The 13,697-nt window shown below is 39.2% G+C and overlaps 1 protein-coding gene across 1 annotated transcript in view; it reads right to left on the reverse strand.

Moving 5' to 3' along the window:
* The window catches only part of tecta (tectorin alpha), a 45,341-nt gene that overhangs the window by 25,886 nt on the left and 5,758 nt on the right, over positions 1–13,697 (reverse strand). The window contains exons 2-11 of the mRNA XM_015370181.1: positions 12,436–12,500; positions 12,192–12,331; positions 11,818–12,105; positions 10,089–10,226; positions 9,846–10,011; positions 9,332–9,744; positions 8,298–8,868; positions 7,589–8,199; positions 6,939–7,509; positions 3,029–3,655 (exon numbers count right to left, since the gene is read on the reverse strand). Coding sequence (XP_015225667.1) covers positions 3,029–3,655; positions 6,939–7,509; positions 7,589–8,199; positions 8,298–8,868; positions 9,332–9,744; positions 9,846–10,011; positions 10,089–10,226; positions 11,818–12,105; positions 12,192–12,331; positions 12,436–12,499 — 3,589 coding nt within the window. The 5' untranslated portion in view covers position 12,500. The remainder of the gene's footprint in view (positions 1–3,028; positions 3,656–6,938; positions 7,510–7,588; positions 8,200–8,297; positions 8,869–9,331; positions 9,745–9,845; positions 10,012–10,088; positions 10,227–11,817; positions 12,106–12,191; positions 12,332–12,435; positions 12,501–13,697) is intronic.

Genomic DNA, 13,697 nt, shown 5'->3' on the forward strand with positions numbered 1-13,697 from the left:
GTGTTGTTCAGCATGGGGGTGAGTAGAAAATGAAGGCTAATCATGTTTTGGGTGTACTATTCCTTTAATGTTTTTTATTAATGCATTTGCACCAACAATAGACAATAGATGTTGAATGGAGAAGACAACACATTTTAAACAATAGAAGGGTCTACAAATTAGAATTTATTGTGGACTTTTTTAAAAGGATATATGATCAATTATATGCATGATTTAGGCATCAGGGCTGCAATTAATGATCATTTTGCAAATCGAATAATCTGTCTATTATTTTTTTGATTAATCGATTCATAATCAGATAGCCTAAGGTTCCTTAAACAAGACTTTTTATAAATGTAAACAAGGTAAAACTAAAACTTTTTCACGTGACGACTCCTGGAAAGAGCATATTGATAGACGAAAAAGTTTGTTTTTTTTAAATCATAAAGGCAAAATGTTTATATATTAAATTTATTTAATTTTGGTATAATTTCTGCTCAAGGTGGGTCGACCTGTCAGCTAAAAGCATGTTTTAGATTCTCTACACCCCATCTAATGATTGATAAATTACCAAATTAAATAATTGATTAATTACAATTAATCTGATTGTTTCAGCCCTAATATGAATACATTATTTATTAAGTTGTTTTTTTATGTAAAAGTTTCACATTTATCAGCATGGGCGGATCTAGACAGGGGTCAACAGGGGCTGATGCCCCTGTAGATCATGTCATGGCCCCTTTTATGGCCGCTGTAGTGAAGACATAATACTCAAAGAAATTCTAATGATGATATGTGCTGGAAGAGACATGGTTACTGATAGGTCTTTTGGATCTATTTCAGGTTTTTTATTTATTTTTTTTATTTTACAAATTTTGTTTTAGTCATTATTTAAAAACAATAAGGTGCTAGCTTCAGTGGTATTGAGATAGGATCCCAGTTTTCATCTAGTAAATGTTTTTCTCAAAACACATACAAAATAAAAACAGCTGAATTTATCAGGTTTGCTTGAGTTCTAAATAAGATTTATTTTAGAAAATGGTAATCTTAGCTTAAATTAAGTCAAAAATATATAGAATTCCTAAATTCTGAATGTATATTGACCTAATAACACATAGAATATTAATTAAACCTAATTGAAAAGGAAATTTCACTTCATGCAGCTCTGTCATTATATTTGAATCCCTTGCACTGTTTTTTATTTCATGCTTTTCTGTGCTCCCATGAAAACATGCTGGCCCCCTCATTGCCCCGTGGTACATTAGGTCTAGAACCGCCACTGTTTATCACAGGACCTTCTGTAGCCATCATCAAGCTTATGGCATTGTTCATACTGTACATTCAAGAGCAGAATTAGTGGACTGGTTGGCTTCCAGGCACAGGCCTGGCTTTTAAGCTTTTTACAGTTAAGTCAAGGAGTTTGAGAAGTAATTTACAATTTTGAAACCGCTGGATGTTCAGGTTGTGAATGTTTCCTTTTTGCTTAAGCAGAAAGCAACTGTATTTCTTCTCTTGAAGAGATTTCATTGCTTATGCAGAGGGCCTCTTCAGTTAGGAGACATAATTAAAACCTTCAGGGAGAACTTTCTTTTAACCATCTATTGTCACTAACGTCAGGAACACTGGTTCCGCTCCTCACTTTCAGCTGTGAGACATTTAAGAGGTCCCTTACACGTTCAGCACATTTAGAGTTACCCCTCATCTTCTCTATTTCTAGGCCCAGAAAATTTAATTTCTAGTTTCTCCTTGTCAAATTTAGTACTACATTTTGGGTCATTGTTATGTTTCAGTTCTGCTTCAGGTTAATTGATTTTACATTTTCCTCAAACCCCATCGGGGACTTGTAATTCATAGCAGAATCTAGAATAGTGAGGTGGTCCAATCCTGTCACTCCTTTTTCAATGTAGTTATACTTGGTTTATGCTATACTTGTCCTTTTCAATGGTGTTTAGATTTAGACTGTCTGCCCTAAGAATCTCATTCCAGGATTACTGGTATTTGTTTCCCCTCTCTCTAGTAAACATCACATGACCTTTAAATTTGTCTCATAGAGCAAAGATTTCCTAACCTGACTCCGCCAGATGGATTTGCTCCATATCCATCTGGAAACCTTCCGTTGAAGTAATTTTGGGAAGGGGCGAAAATACTGGTTAGCTGATTGGCCTATGTTGGTGATAGACGGGCCAAATAAACCAATCAGATCAACGAAGCATATGACGTACTAACAGAGCGACGACGAAAACAAAACCACAAGCCAGGCTACTCTTGCCGAAACCAGTCGGGAGAAGAGCAAAAACATCTTTTCCTCTGAGAAAAGCCTCCAGAGCAGTGTTTTGCTCTTCTTTCAGTGAAGAAATACTCTGTAATTCCGATAAAACTTGCTCGATAGCCACGCTAACGCTAGTTTCATCGGCTAAAGCCACCATGTTCTTTAGACTGAACTGTCGCGCTTCTTGTTGCGTCACACCTCAACCCGCCTCAAAGCCAACACTGATTGGACATTCGTTTGGTGAACTGCTCCAAATTTTCTTTAACGGAGAGTCTCCAGACTGATTAGCGAGTGAAATCTTGAAAGCTTGCAAGATCAGGATGGTCTCACGAGGCTAAAGATTTCCTCCTTCCATGCCTCCCTTAAAAGATAAAACCTGCCCAATCTCTGCCTGACTGTGCAGGTACTTTGCTATCAGTGGTAGTAAAATCCAAGTTTTCTTTAGGCATGTTACAGTCTACTTTTACCAAAAAAATGCATTCATAACCCCAACTGGACATAATGGCAGACTTTAAAGGCTTCAAATGCATATTCAAAGGCCAACAAGGTGCACAATGTCAACTACTATGGTGAATTGATGCTATCTTTTCTCAGACACTAGGGATTTTTAAGAATTAACAAGGCAGCAGACAAGGCAGCAGAGTAAAAGGAAAAAACAGCAAAACCTCAAGTAAGAAGAAATATAGACTGTGATTACCACAGAGGACAGCAACACAATCTGTGGTGGAACCATATGATAAACAACTAAAGGTTGTGTAGTGCTAAATAGTGATTATATACTTACAGTGACTGTGTTTTTGTAGCTTCGTGAAACTTCTATTTCATATTCATAGACCTCCAACACAAAGCCCCTCACCCAGATGGCCTGTCCAGTATCTCGTTCCTCATTACGAACGGCTAGTTTGAACCGAGGGAAAGCTCCACTTGTCCCCACCACCTCTCTGTGTCCACAAACAGTGGTGGCCATCTTCAGAGTACAGGAGCTCTGAAGTTCAAACGGGACACCACTAAAAGGCAGAAAATGGCCATAACCAGCAACCACACACAAGGCCTCGGTGCGTGGCTGGCAGAAGTATAGACCATCGTTCTCCTGGCAGAACTCCTCAGGATGACAGGGGGAGAGCTGACAGTAAACACTGTTGTCAGAGCCGTTGCAGAAACAGCGCTCCTGGCATTCCCAATCCGTCCAAAAGGTCTGGTTTGTGGCCACCTGGTGACCATGGTACATGCAGCCACAATCGCTACGTGCAACACACAAGCCGTCCCGCAGCACAAAACCCTCCTCACATTGGCAGCCTTCCTCACATGGCAGAGGGCACGGCTCCTCCAGTTCATCCAGGTTGGTGCAGGTTAAAGGGCAGGCAGTGGTGCACTCTTCAAAATGGCTGTTCTCTGGACAAGGAAGAGCTGATGGAGAGGCAGGACAGAAGTAGAAACATTTACAGTATATTAGTATATAATCAGCTGTAGAAGAGAGCATATGTCTAACATCTGCATGTCATGCTCTTGATGACAGTTTTTTATTACTAGGTATGCTGACAATATAGTCAACATAACAAGCAAGACTTTACAGTTTTTTTAAGAATAGAATTTAATCAAACAGCTTGAATAGAAATGTCTACAGTAAGTTAAGAAGGTAATTGATGTCTTTCAAATGTACCTAAATTTACGTAATATCTTAATGTCAATGATGCTCTACTGTAGGTTACTTTAGTTTATTACAGCCTCTTTGAAGCTGTTATGACTGCTAATAAACCAATACAGCACTAGCGGTGTGGTAAAAAAGTGCAACTACTAATTCAGAGAGGACTGAAATTCTACTTATTAGACTTCTTCTTAGACTATCAGCTCATGTTATGTATTACACTCAAGTCTTCAGTAAAGTTTTTCCAATCCTGTTGTGAATTTTGACTCTGCCATGTTTTTACAAGTGTCATTTAAGATGGCCAACAAATATTTTTTTTATTTTCAACTGAGAAACTTTTTTTTCAATATTATTGACATGATTTCTGTTATGCCTTAAATGTTCTACTCATTCCTCCTTATCCTGCTGTTTGCGTATTGTCCTCCTCACCTTTGTTGTTATTAAGGCAGAACACAAATCAGGAACATTATCTTAAATCTTAGATCTTTCACATTTTACTCTTCACGCCAAAACAGTTTTAAGAGAAACCTTATTACACCCATTTCTACTGGTTCAATTCAATTCAGTTTACACATCATGTCAAGGCACTTAAGTTGACATTGCATTTTAAAATCCAGTAAACTGTTTTAGTACGCACTCTAAGAGCCTCTTCCAAAGATTGTTGGTGGGCACATGTTGAAATTGTGAACATATTATACATCTCCTGCAACCTTCACCTTGCAGATTGTTTTTTAAAATGCTGAAGTTTATTCTGTTTTGACAAATTACTCCATGAAACACTTTATTTAAATAAAATTAAAACTAGAATCACATGTGAAGCCTATTCTACTGTACTATTTGCTATCTCATAATACTATTTATGTTTAGCAAAACAGTTATCCCTAAAGTTTACTAAGTGAGGGAAACTCTGAAAAAAAAAAAAAAAAACTCTGTGAAAAACATCTTAATAGCATTATTGTAAGCTCTAGCCTCATAATATCCACCTAATTTCTGGGAAATTCGCCTATTTTGCATACCCAAATGGAAAAGCAACTAACTGGGGAACTGTAAGCCCAAATTACATTTGTGATACGTTTTTGAAAGCTAACTCCTTCTAGTTTCTGAATATATACATGAAAATTGGGTGAGTAAAAAAACCAAGCTGCATAAAGCCCAAGCATCAGTTTAAACATGACTCAAAGTTGTTTCTTTTTTATTCTAGAAAAAATAGGTCTTTTTTGAACAGCAGTAATAAAGATATTGTTGCTTGTTTTGGCTGCTTTGTCATGCAGCATTTCGACATGCTTTTATAATTATGCTTTGGTGCTCCCTATGTCCAAAAATTTAAAACTACAAATATGGAAGCTATAGTGGGACTCAAACTAAAAAAATTACAATGTGACCAATATTTAAACAATATTTTAGTAAGGAAGAGTCTTGTCGGAAACTCAATTTTTTCTTTATCAATAAATACATGTTAACTTTTAACCAGGTCTAGCGACAACAGTCTTTGAAGCAGACCCATTTTCAGCATCAACAATGCTATAATAAAATTAAAGTGAAGCAAAACAGTATAAGTCAGAAGGAAAATACAGGTATTTTCCTTCTGACTAGCTTCTGGGGGTTCTTCCAGCAAATGCTCTGTCCTCCTGGCAGAGATGGCAAGTTTGTTTGTTAGCCTACGTAAGCTAGGTTGCAACAGTTATCAATTGCTGTTACCCCAATTTACTCTTCGTCCAGTTATGCTTTGCCCCATGACACTGCAGACTTCTCCACCCATTTTATTTAAATTATGTCTGCTAAGCTGCGGTGCATAGGAGCCCCAAGGATCATGCACATATTGGCTGTTAAAAACCTGTGAGCAATGCAGATGTCAGACCATGACTTCTCCCATTAAATTAGGTAAAACTTCTTCACTTTAACTTTTGGGCATCCAGATTATTTTAGTAATAACATACTACAATGGGCGAGTATATATTGAGTGCCAAGAGGCTGTTATTGTTCTATTCCAGTTGGAGCAAGTTAAATTTTGAATATTTACTGAGGTCTTGCTGCTGCATCAGGAAAAAAATAGAATCAAGTTGAATTTTGCTGTAGTGCCATTGGCTCACTACCACCCTGTGCCGCAGTGCCCCCCTATGAAGAGACAATATAAATGCCCTTAGTGACTATAATTGCTTCCTATGCAGTTCGCAGCTGGATGAAAAAGGATGGTATTCAAATTAGGGGTCATTCTTCACAGTGGTCATACCAGCAGACGAACACACACTTCGTCATATCTTCGTCATCAGTCATATTTTCCGAGATATTTTCTATGCGTTTCATCATTTATTTTAGCTGAATTGTCAAGAGTAATGTGGGATGATGTCTTCTCTTCTAGTCAGAAAGAATAGACCAAAGTGATAACAGTTTCCTGTGATTTAATCACAAGTGCTGCAAGCAATCTCCATCCATCCATTTTCTGTCAACCTGTGTGACCCGGCTGTCACACTCCAGCTTTCTATGGGCGAGAGGCAGGGTACAACTTGGACAGGTCACCATTCAGTCGCAGGGCAACACAGAGACAAACAGGGCAAACAACTATTCACACACACACTCAATTAGAGAAGCCAATTAACCTAACAGTGATGTTTTTGGACTGAGGGAGGAAGCCATAGTACCCGGAGAGAACCCAAGCATGCGCAGGGAGAACATGCAAACTCCATGCAGAGATCGAAAAGAACCCAGAACCTTCCTACTTCAAGGCAGCTTGCCTTGCAGCATGCCTACAAGAAATGTCACACAAAGAAATATAAAACACAAGGACAGAATTATTTTGAAATTATCATCACTTGACAGGGAAGGTTTGTGCTTGAAGTTCACATTAATGCATTTATGACACTCCATCGTGTTTGTAGTAGTTACGACACACATACTTAATGTGAGGCAACAGAGTATCAATCTCTGTGAATGGTTACTCATTTAGTGCCCCACCAGATGGGATTCAATGTTAGACACTGGTGCTATAAGGAATTGTAAATGCCCCTCAATGAATTACCCCTTTTATGAAAAGCAATATCTACTCACGACAGTTGGTTGCAATCCTCCAGGAAGCGAGGCCAACTTGGGCATCCTGACAGGCTGTAGCATAAGCCTGTAGAGAGGAGCACAGGGCTGACCGATTTCCTTCCCTTATGCACATGTTGTACAAGCAGTTCCTAAAGAAGGGGGATGGATTCACCACTGTGTGGCATGCCAGAAAGGAGCTATTCCCTGGGTCATTGATGTTTCCACACATCCAAGGACTCTGGTAAAGACGCAGGTCTGTGCACATGCGGTATAGATCATCGCAGTCCCCATTGCAGGTAAGGTCGTCTGCAATTGATCTCCATCCATCTGTAAACTGTTCTGTATTTTCTGCAAGACGACCGTTGGGTAGGCGCAGGTCATCTGTGGCGTTGCTGTTGAAAACTCCACATAAGCCGCATGTAATGTTGTAGTAGATGGTGGATAGAGAGATGTTAAGGAATCCTTGACGCGTGTAATGAACACGGAGCAGACCTCTGGACTCCACCACAGTTGTATTTCCTGGTGCCTTGTAAATTATCATTGTCCCCATCGGATGGACAAATGGAAGAACAACAGGTTCGCCATTCACCTGGGTACAAGGAGCAAAGCAGTTGCAAATGCTAGATTTTTGCCAACAGAATAAAAAATAAATAATAGAAAATACTAACCTTTACTGTATCAAAGTCTGTGCCTCCCATCTGTGCCTCAAGGTTAGCCACAGTTACTATCACAGGTCTTATCCAAGTGGGACCTTTGTTAATGAACCGCCTGCCAATCTTCACCTCTACCAATGACCCATTAACTGGTATCGGACCACACAGCTTTAGCAGGTAGTAAGAGCTGTCATCCGGAAACAGGAGAAAAGTGCCATCAAAGCTAGATGTCACTGAGTTCTGGGTGACCGAACACACTCCCTCTCTTCGAGGGTAACAGCCCAGTAAGCCTAGTTCGGCCACACACACTTCACCCTCTTTACAGGACTCATTGAAACAGGAAACTTCTCCAGCAAACCCGCATGTGCAGCGGAGGGTACAGTCACCTTCCGCCCCGCTGGGACCAGCCCAGAATGTGTGATTGAGGGGGTAATACAGATCGTTGTGCTCACATCCACAGTCATCTTGCTGAACACAGCGATTGCCGCTCAAGACGTATCCAGATTCACACTGGCAGCCCTCAGTGCAGGGATGAACACAGTATAGGGGAGCAGTGAGGTCGGAGCAGGAAGCCGGGCAAGCAGTCGTACAAACCTCATAATGGCTGAATTCTGGACATGACATTGCTTAGAGCATATGAAAAACAAAGAAAATACATAAGATTAAACATAATAATGTGAGTGCATGTATACTTATAAAAAAACCAATGCATACTGTATCTCACCACAGAAGGTGCGAGTTCTCCATGGTCTTATTGTGACACCGAGGGCCTGACAGGCTAAAGCATAGGCCTGGATGGCATGGCACAATGTGGTGATGTTATCCCTGTTGCTGCACATATCATACACACAACTATATACAAAGGCAGTAGGGTCCACCACAGCTCTGCAGTCTCGAAAAGGTCCATCAGTTTTGTTTATTAGCCCACAGTAATCTGAACGAAAGTACATGGCCTCTGTTAGAGGGTCACAAACGCTACAATTCTGAGCACAACCGTCTGAGCACTTCCAGTCTGTGTTTTCTGCTCGCCAGCTTCCTCCCAACTCCACCACGCTTTCAGCAAGAGAGCCATCAGGAAGCACTGGATCATCCGCAGGGTCATCGTTATAGTTTCCACATAGACCACAGGTGTTGTTGAAGTAGGAGCTTGGTAATGAGATGGAGGCATAGTGCTCGCCATCATAGGTTACCAGGAGTCCAAAGTCTGTCTCTAAGGCCACAGCAACTCCAGATTGGTACACTTTTATTGCACCAAGGTCGAGTTGGACTGGCAATGTCTTCATCAAACCGTCCACCTAAAGAACAATATATGGTTTAATTTGAAGAAAAATATAAAGAACATGCAAAAACTCAAACCTTCTATGTCACAGGACATCAGTCCCTTATTTAATACCTATTAGGTTAAACATCAATTGCTATAAAGATGTCTATTTATCCCGTCATTGTTTTCTACCATGTTTTTTCAATTGTTAAAAAAGGCTTTCAAACAGCAAAAGCCTCAATGTAGATGCTGCCCTAAACAAGATGTTAATGGTTAAAGAATTAGCAATATGGCTCAATTAAAACAGTCAAGCAGGAGCAAGGCAGACCAGACTCCCCCGCAGTTATGTAAAATACCTTTTTTAAAGAAGTAATCATTAGAAAACTCAATATGGTTTTCAATCAATTTAATCAGGTTGTCTTTGTTAGAAACGTCTGTTCGCAAACAAAACTAGAAGAAATCTGTAAGAAATGTTTTCCACTCCACTAGGTTCCTACCTGGACACTTCCCAAACTGCCTTTAGGTATCAAGACTCTATGACCGTAGACCTCCACTGTCACATCTCTTAACCAGGAAACTGAGGTAACGCCTCGGTTCTCGTTTTTGGCCTCCACACTGAAGAAGGGCAGTCCTACCATCTCCCAGCATGGCCGAGCAAGCAAATATGAGCAGGTGCCTTGGAAGTGATAGAGGAAGCCATCAAAGGTGTGATAGTGAGGATCTCCAAATACCACGCAGGTACTGGTGCGAGTAGGCTGGCAGTAAAAGGCTCCCTCCAGTTGCTCGCAGTTCTCAAACTGTCCACATGGAGCCTCGAGGCATTGCACCTCATTGTTAATATCAAGGCATCGGCAACGCTGTGAGCACTGTTCAGAAATCCAGAAAATCTCCCCTCGTCTGTAAAACCGTCCTGATGAAGTAGAAGCACAAAATAAAGAGATGTTAAGGTGTCCAAGGTAAGTCCAGTAATATTTGGACCATAGGGACAGAAAACAGATTTTTGAAGTTCACCATTGTAGCTGCAGCCGTTGGCAGGATCTATCAACTCAGTGTCAACGCGGAAAAACCAGCGTCCAGGAATGTTTACGTTGGTTGTTTGTTCAATATTTACCACATCATTTGACCGGGATCCCGGCAGGTTGAAGAAGTGACCAATATCTCCACCATTAAAACCTGCCTAAAATAAGATAAAAACTAAATGTAAGTCACATTGTTGATGTAACGCCTGTACTATATATGATCTATGCAGAATACCTGAGCTGTTGTTCCACCAAGTCCAGTCAAAGGATCTCCCCCGCTGGCTGTTCCTGTGCTCCATGTAATTTCTCCATAGTTGAACATACTAAAGAACGCCACACCATCTGAGATAAGTACTGTCTGGAAAGTGTTCACCTATCAATCCAATGAGAAATATTTTTAAAATGTACAAACTGAATGCAAAAAACATATAAATTAAGTATCCTATAGATTTTTGGATATTAGTCAGTTATTAACTCTGAGTTAATAGATTTCAGATTATAATTAAAAAAAAATTACATTATGTTGATGCACAGTATGTTTCTACAGATGTTTAGCTATTTTTTTTTCACTAAAAGGTTGTTAGATTTAGAAATTGTCCTGTTTAGGCTATTAGTGTATTCAATTCAATTTCAATTCAGTTCGATTTTAATTTCAGTTTAATAAATTTCTCAATATTCTCAATTAAAATTTATAATTTCAAGAATTAAAACAAATCCAAAGAAAATAAACAGTGAAAAACAAAATATTTATGTAGGCTGAAATTAATCTTAACAATATTTAACCTTTGATTGAATAGCCATCCAAATCCTGACGAAGCATTTCTGAGTTAAACTGTTAACTAAACTAAGGCTACTTTTATTTATTTATTTTTTATTATTGCATTGAATTTAGTAAAAGAGGCAGATTTGCCTGTGAATCATTCTTAATTATATCAGGCAGGCTTTACGAAATGGAAAGAGATGTTATTCTCTCAAAGAAACAAATACATTTCAGGTGAACTCATATATTTGCTCTCTTAATAAAGTTTAAAGTACCCCTCTGCCAGAGCCGCTGTTATTTTCCCGGTGCCTCATTACTTTTGTCTAAACCCACACTTGATCAACTATTTTGTAAACTCTTTCCCTGCTAATTTGTTTCTGGTCAAAAAAAATTAAAAGTTATTTTCTTCTACAGTGATCACATTATTATCTAGAATAAGTGACCGCTTCATAGTTAACATATGGTCACAAATTTAGCGTAGTATTCAACTTAAACTTTTACACATTTCATATATAGTGTTCTGACCGCATTGCATTAGAATGAATTTAATTGATTTGAATTAATTTAGACCACCTTGAATCATAGATATGAATTTAAACTTTTGCTTTGGTAAAGAGTGTTAAAATAACATAGATGGTGATCTGATAATCAATGTAACACCAAGTGTGTCAAAGTTTTGAAAATGAATTTGTGATAAAGAGGTAAACAATTCCACCTAGAGTTAAAGGTATTGGAGGATGTTCTTTTTCCGGGTGGATCATCAAAATAAGTGGTCCTCCTAATTGTCAATCATTCGGGTAATATGTTTACGTAAGGCCGTCCTATGTGCTCGTTCCCATTTTCAGTTACAAGTCTGATATAGTGGAAAAATAGCAAATGTTCTATTGGAAAGCTTGTATGAGCGATGCAAACAGCAACTTTTAAACAGAGCTTACACATGGAGATATTAGGAGCAAGTACAGGGTGGTGCATGTTCATGTTTTTTAAAAGTTGAGAGGGTGGGTCTGTTCAAAAATGTGTGAAAATCCTTCGTTATATCTTTAATAACCCACTTATATCAAAGAAAAAATGTCATGATGGAGCATTGCTATATGAGAGCCTAATGTGATTAAATATATAGAAAATAAATGGTCCAGTTTTCTTTATGTTATTTTAGGACATTTTATTTAGTCAATGAAAACGACTAAATACTGTTTGAATGTACCGGGGTTGTCTGGCTCCCTCCGTAGAAGGTAACCTGGTGCCATGTTGCTAGAAAAACCCATGTGGCTGTAAAGCCAGGCATGCTTTTGAAGTGCTTGCGAACATCTTGGGTTGCTCTTTCTAGTAGTTCAGGATCGGTGGTCTCTCTGTAGTAGACATCTCCACGGATGCCGTTGTGCACATCTGCCCAGAGTGGAGCAATGAAAGATCTGCTGTCGCTTAGAGGGAAAGCCTCAGGTGTGAACTGGCTAACTTGAACACTGAAGGAGATCACACCATTGTTGTTGACCTGCAAACACAGCAGAAAGAATTGTTGCAGGGCATCATATACGATAAAACTGGTTAAAATCAGTGAATTTCTGATGAAAGACTTACATAGATGGAACGGTAAGGCACATTGAAGAAAATAAAAGGAATGAGCAGAGGAATTTCTGGTGAACTTCCGTCATCCATCTTTGGAGTTTCAAGATCTCTATGGCCTGGTCCATATGGGTACAAAACATCCTGAGTAAAAGCTAAAAAAAAAAGAGGGTAAAGTAAAATTTAATATTTACTTTATCAAACAAGACAAGACAATAATTACTAGACAACTTATTAAGGGATCTGTGACATTTAGTACCTTTTGTCTGTGCAAAAATGCTTAACAGTTGGAGCAGAATGACTGGACAGCATCGTCTGACCATTCTGAAAAAGGAAGAAAAACAGACGGAGATGAGGAAAGAGATTATACTAAAGTCATGTCACCTAATCTGCATTGCCTTTCGCTCAAAGCTAATGGAATGGTGGGGAGATGTGAGTCATAGGACAGCTTCTCATAAACAAGACCATTTAACAAAGCAGAGAGGAGGGGGAACCATCCAACCAGCACCACGTTACTTATTTAACATTAGGCTCCCAGGCCTCCCATGAGGATTTCTTAAAAGGTCCCATTATTCATCTCAGAACAATGTCTAAGGATCACATTTGCCTAGGGTCTCATGTGAGCCAACAGCAGTAGACATGGGGTCCTCTGTACCTGGGTCCCCGGCAGCTGCTGACACTGGCTCTCTCTACTCCTTCGTCTCAGTGCCTGAAGCTGTGAAGCAGCTCAGGACCTCATTACTACCTCTGTTTGGGACCCATCCATGCTTTGTTGGCTAAAGGAACAGGGGTGTTAACACAAGGGCACTAATGGCTTTAAGTGAGAAGGTTCGGTTGCGAAGGACCTTGCAGTGCTCCATCGGGGCTGTTCGGTGACAGGTTTGGAAAGTTTCCCATTGGTAAAGTGGAATGCACACTCAGGTTAGCAAATTTCGGGACACCATATATCGAGTCTTAAACTTATTTCATGAAATGCAATTAGGATTCAGGATAAGTCCCAGACAAGTAAATCATTAACTATTCATTTTCCTGGGGAAAGTGCTTGCCAGTCTACTTAAACTCCGATCTAATGTGTTAATGATTCTTCTGTATTTTAATATTTTTTCCACATTTCCAAAATTAAAAAAAATTACTTTCTTGTTCTTCACAAAAAGTGCTATATCAATTCATAAAGTTCAAAACCTAAACCTCACCCATGTAACCATTTGTGCAACATTAACTTCATAAAATTTGATAGTTTTTACTCATTGTTCACATTTCTTCAATGGATTCTTTTAAAATAAGTATTTTACGATAAAGTATGCCCTTTTCTTTCTAGTTGGGGTTTTAAATAAACCTAGCCTGCAAGCTAAACTTGATGTGTTTACAAATACACAATACGAGAATCCCTCTTCTTTCACTGCCATCTTGACATTCAAGCCACAGTTGAACTGAGATAATCAGACAAACAGATCTGATAAAAGTAGGGATGCACGATATAATCGGCCCCCTATCGGTATCGGCCTTAAAACTGAATATCGG

The sequence above is a fragment of the Cyprinodon variegatus genome, unplaced genomic scaffold, assembly GCF_000732505.1.
Source record: "Cyprinodon variegatus isolate N-32 unplaced genomic scaffold, C_variegatus-1.0 Scaffold43, whole genome shotgun sequence".
NCBI classification, from domain to species: Eukaryota; Metazoa; Chordata; class Actinopteri; order Cyprinodontiformes; family Cyprinodontidae; genus Cyprinodon; species Cyprinodon variegatus.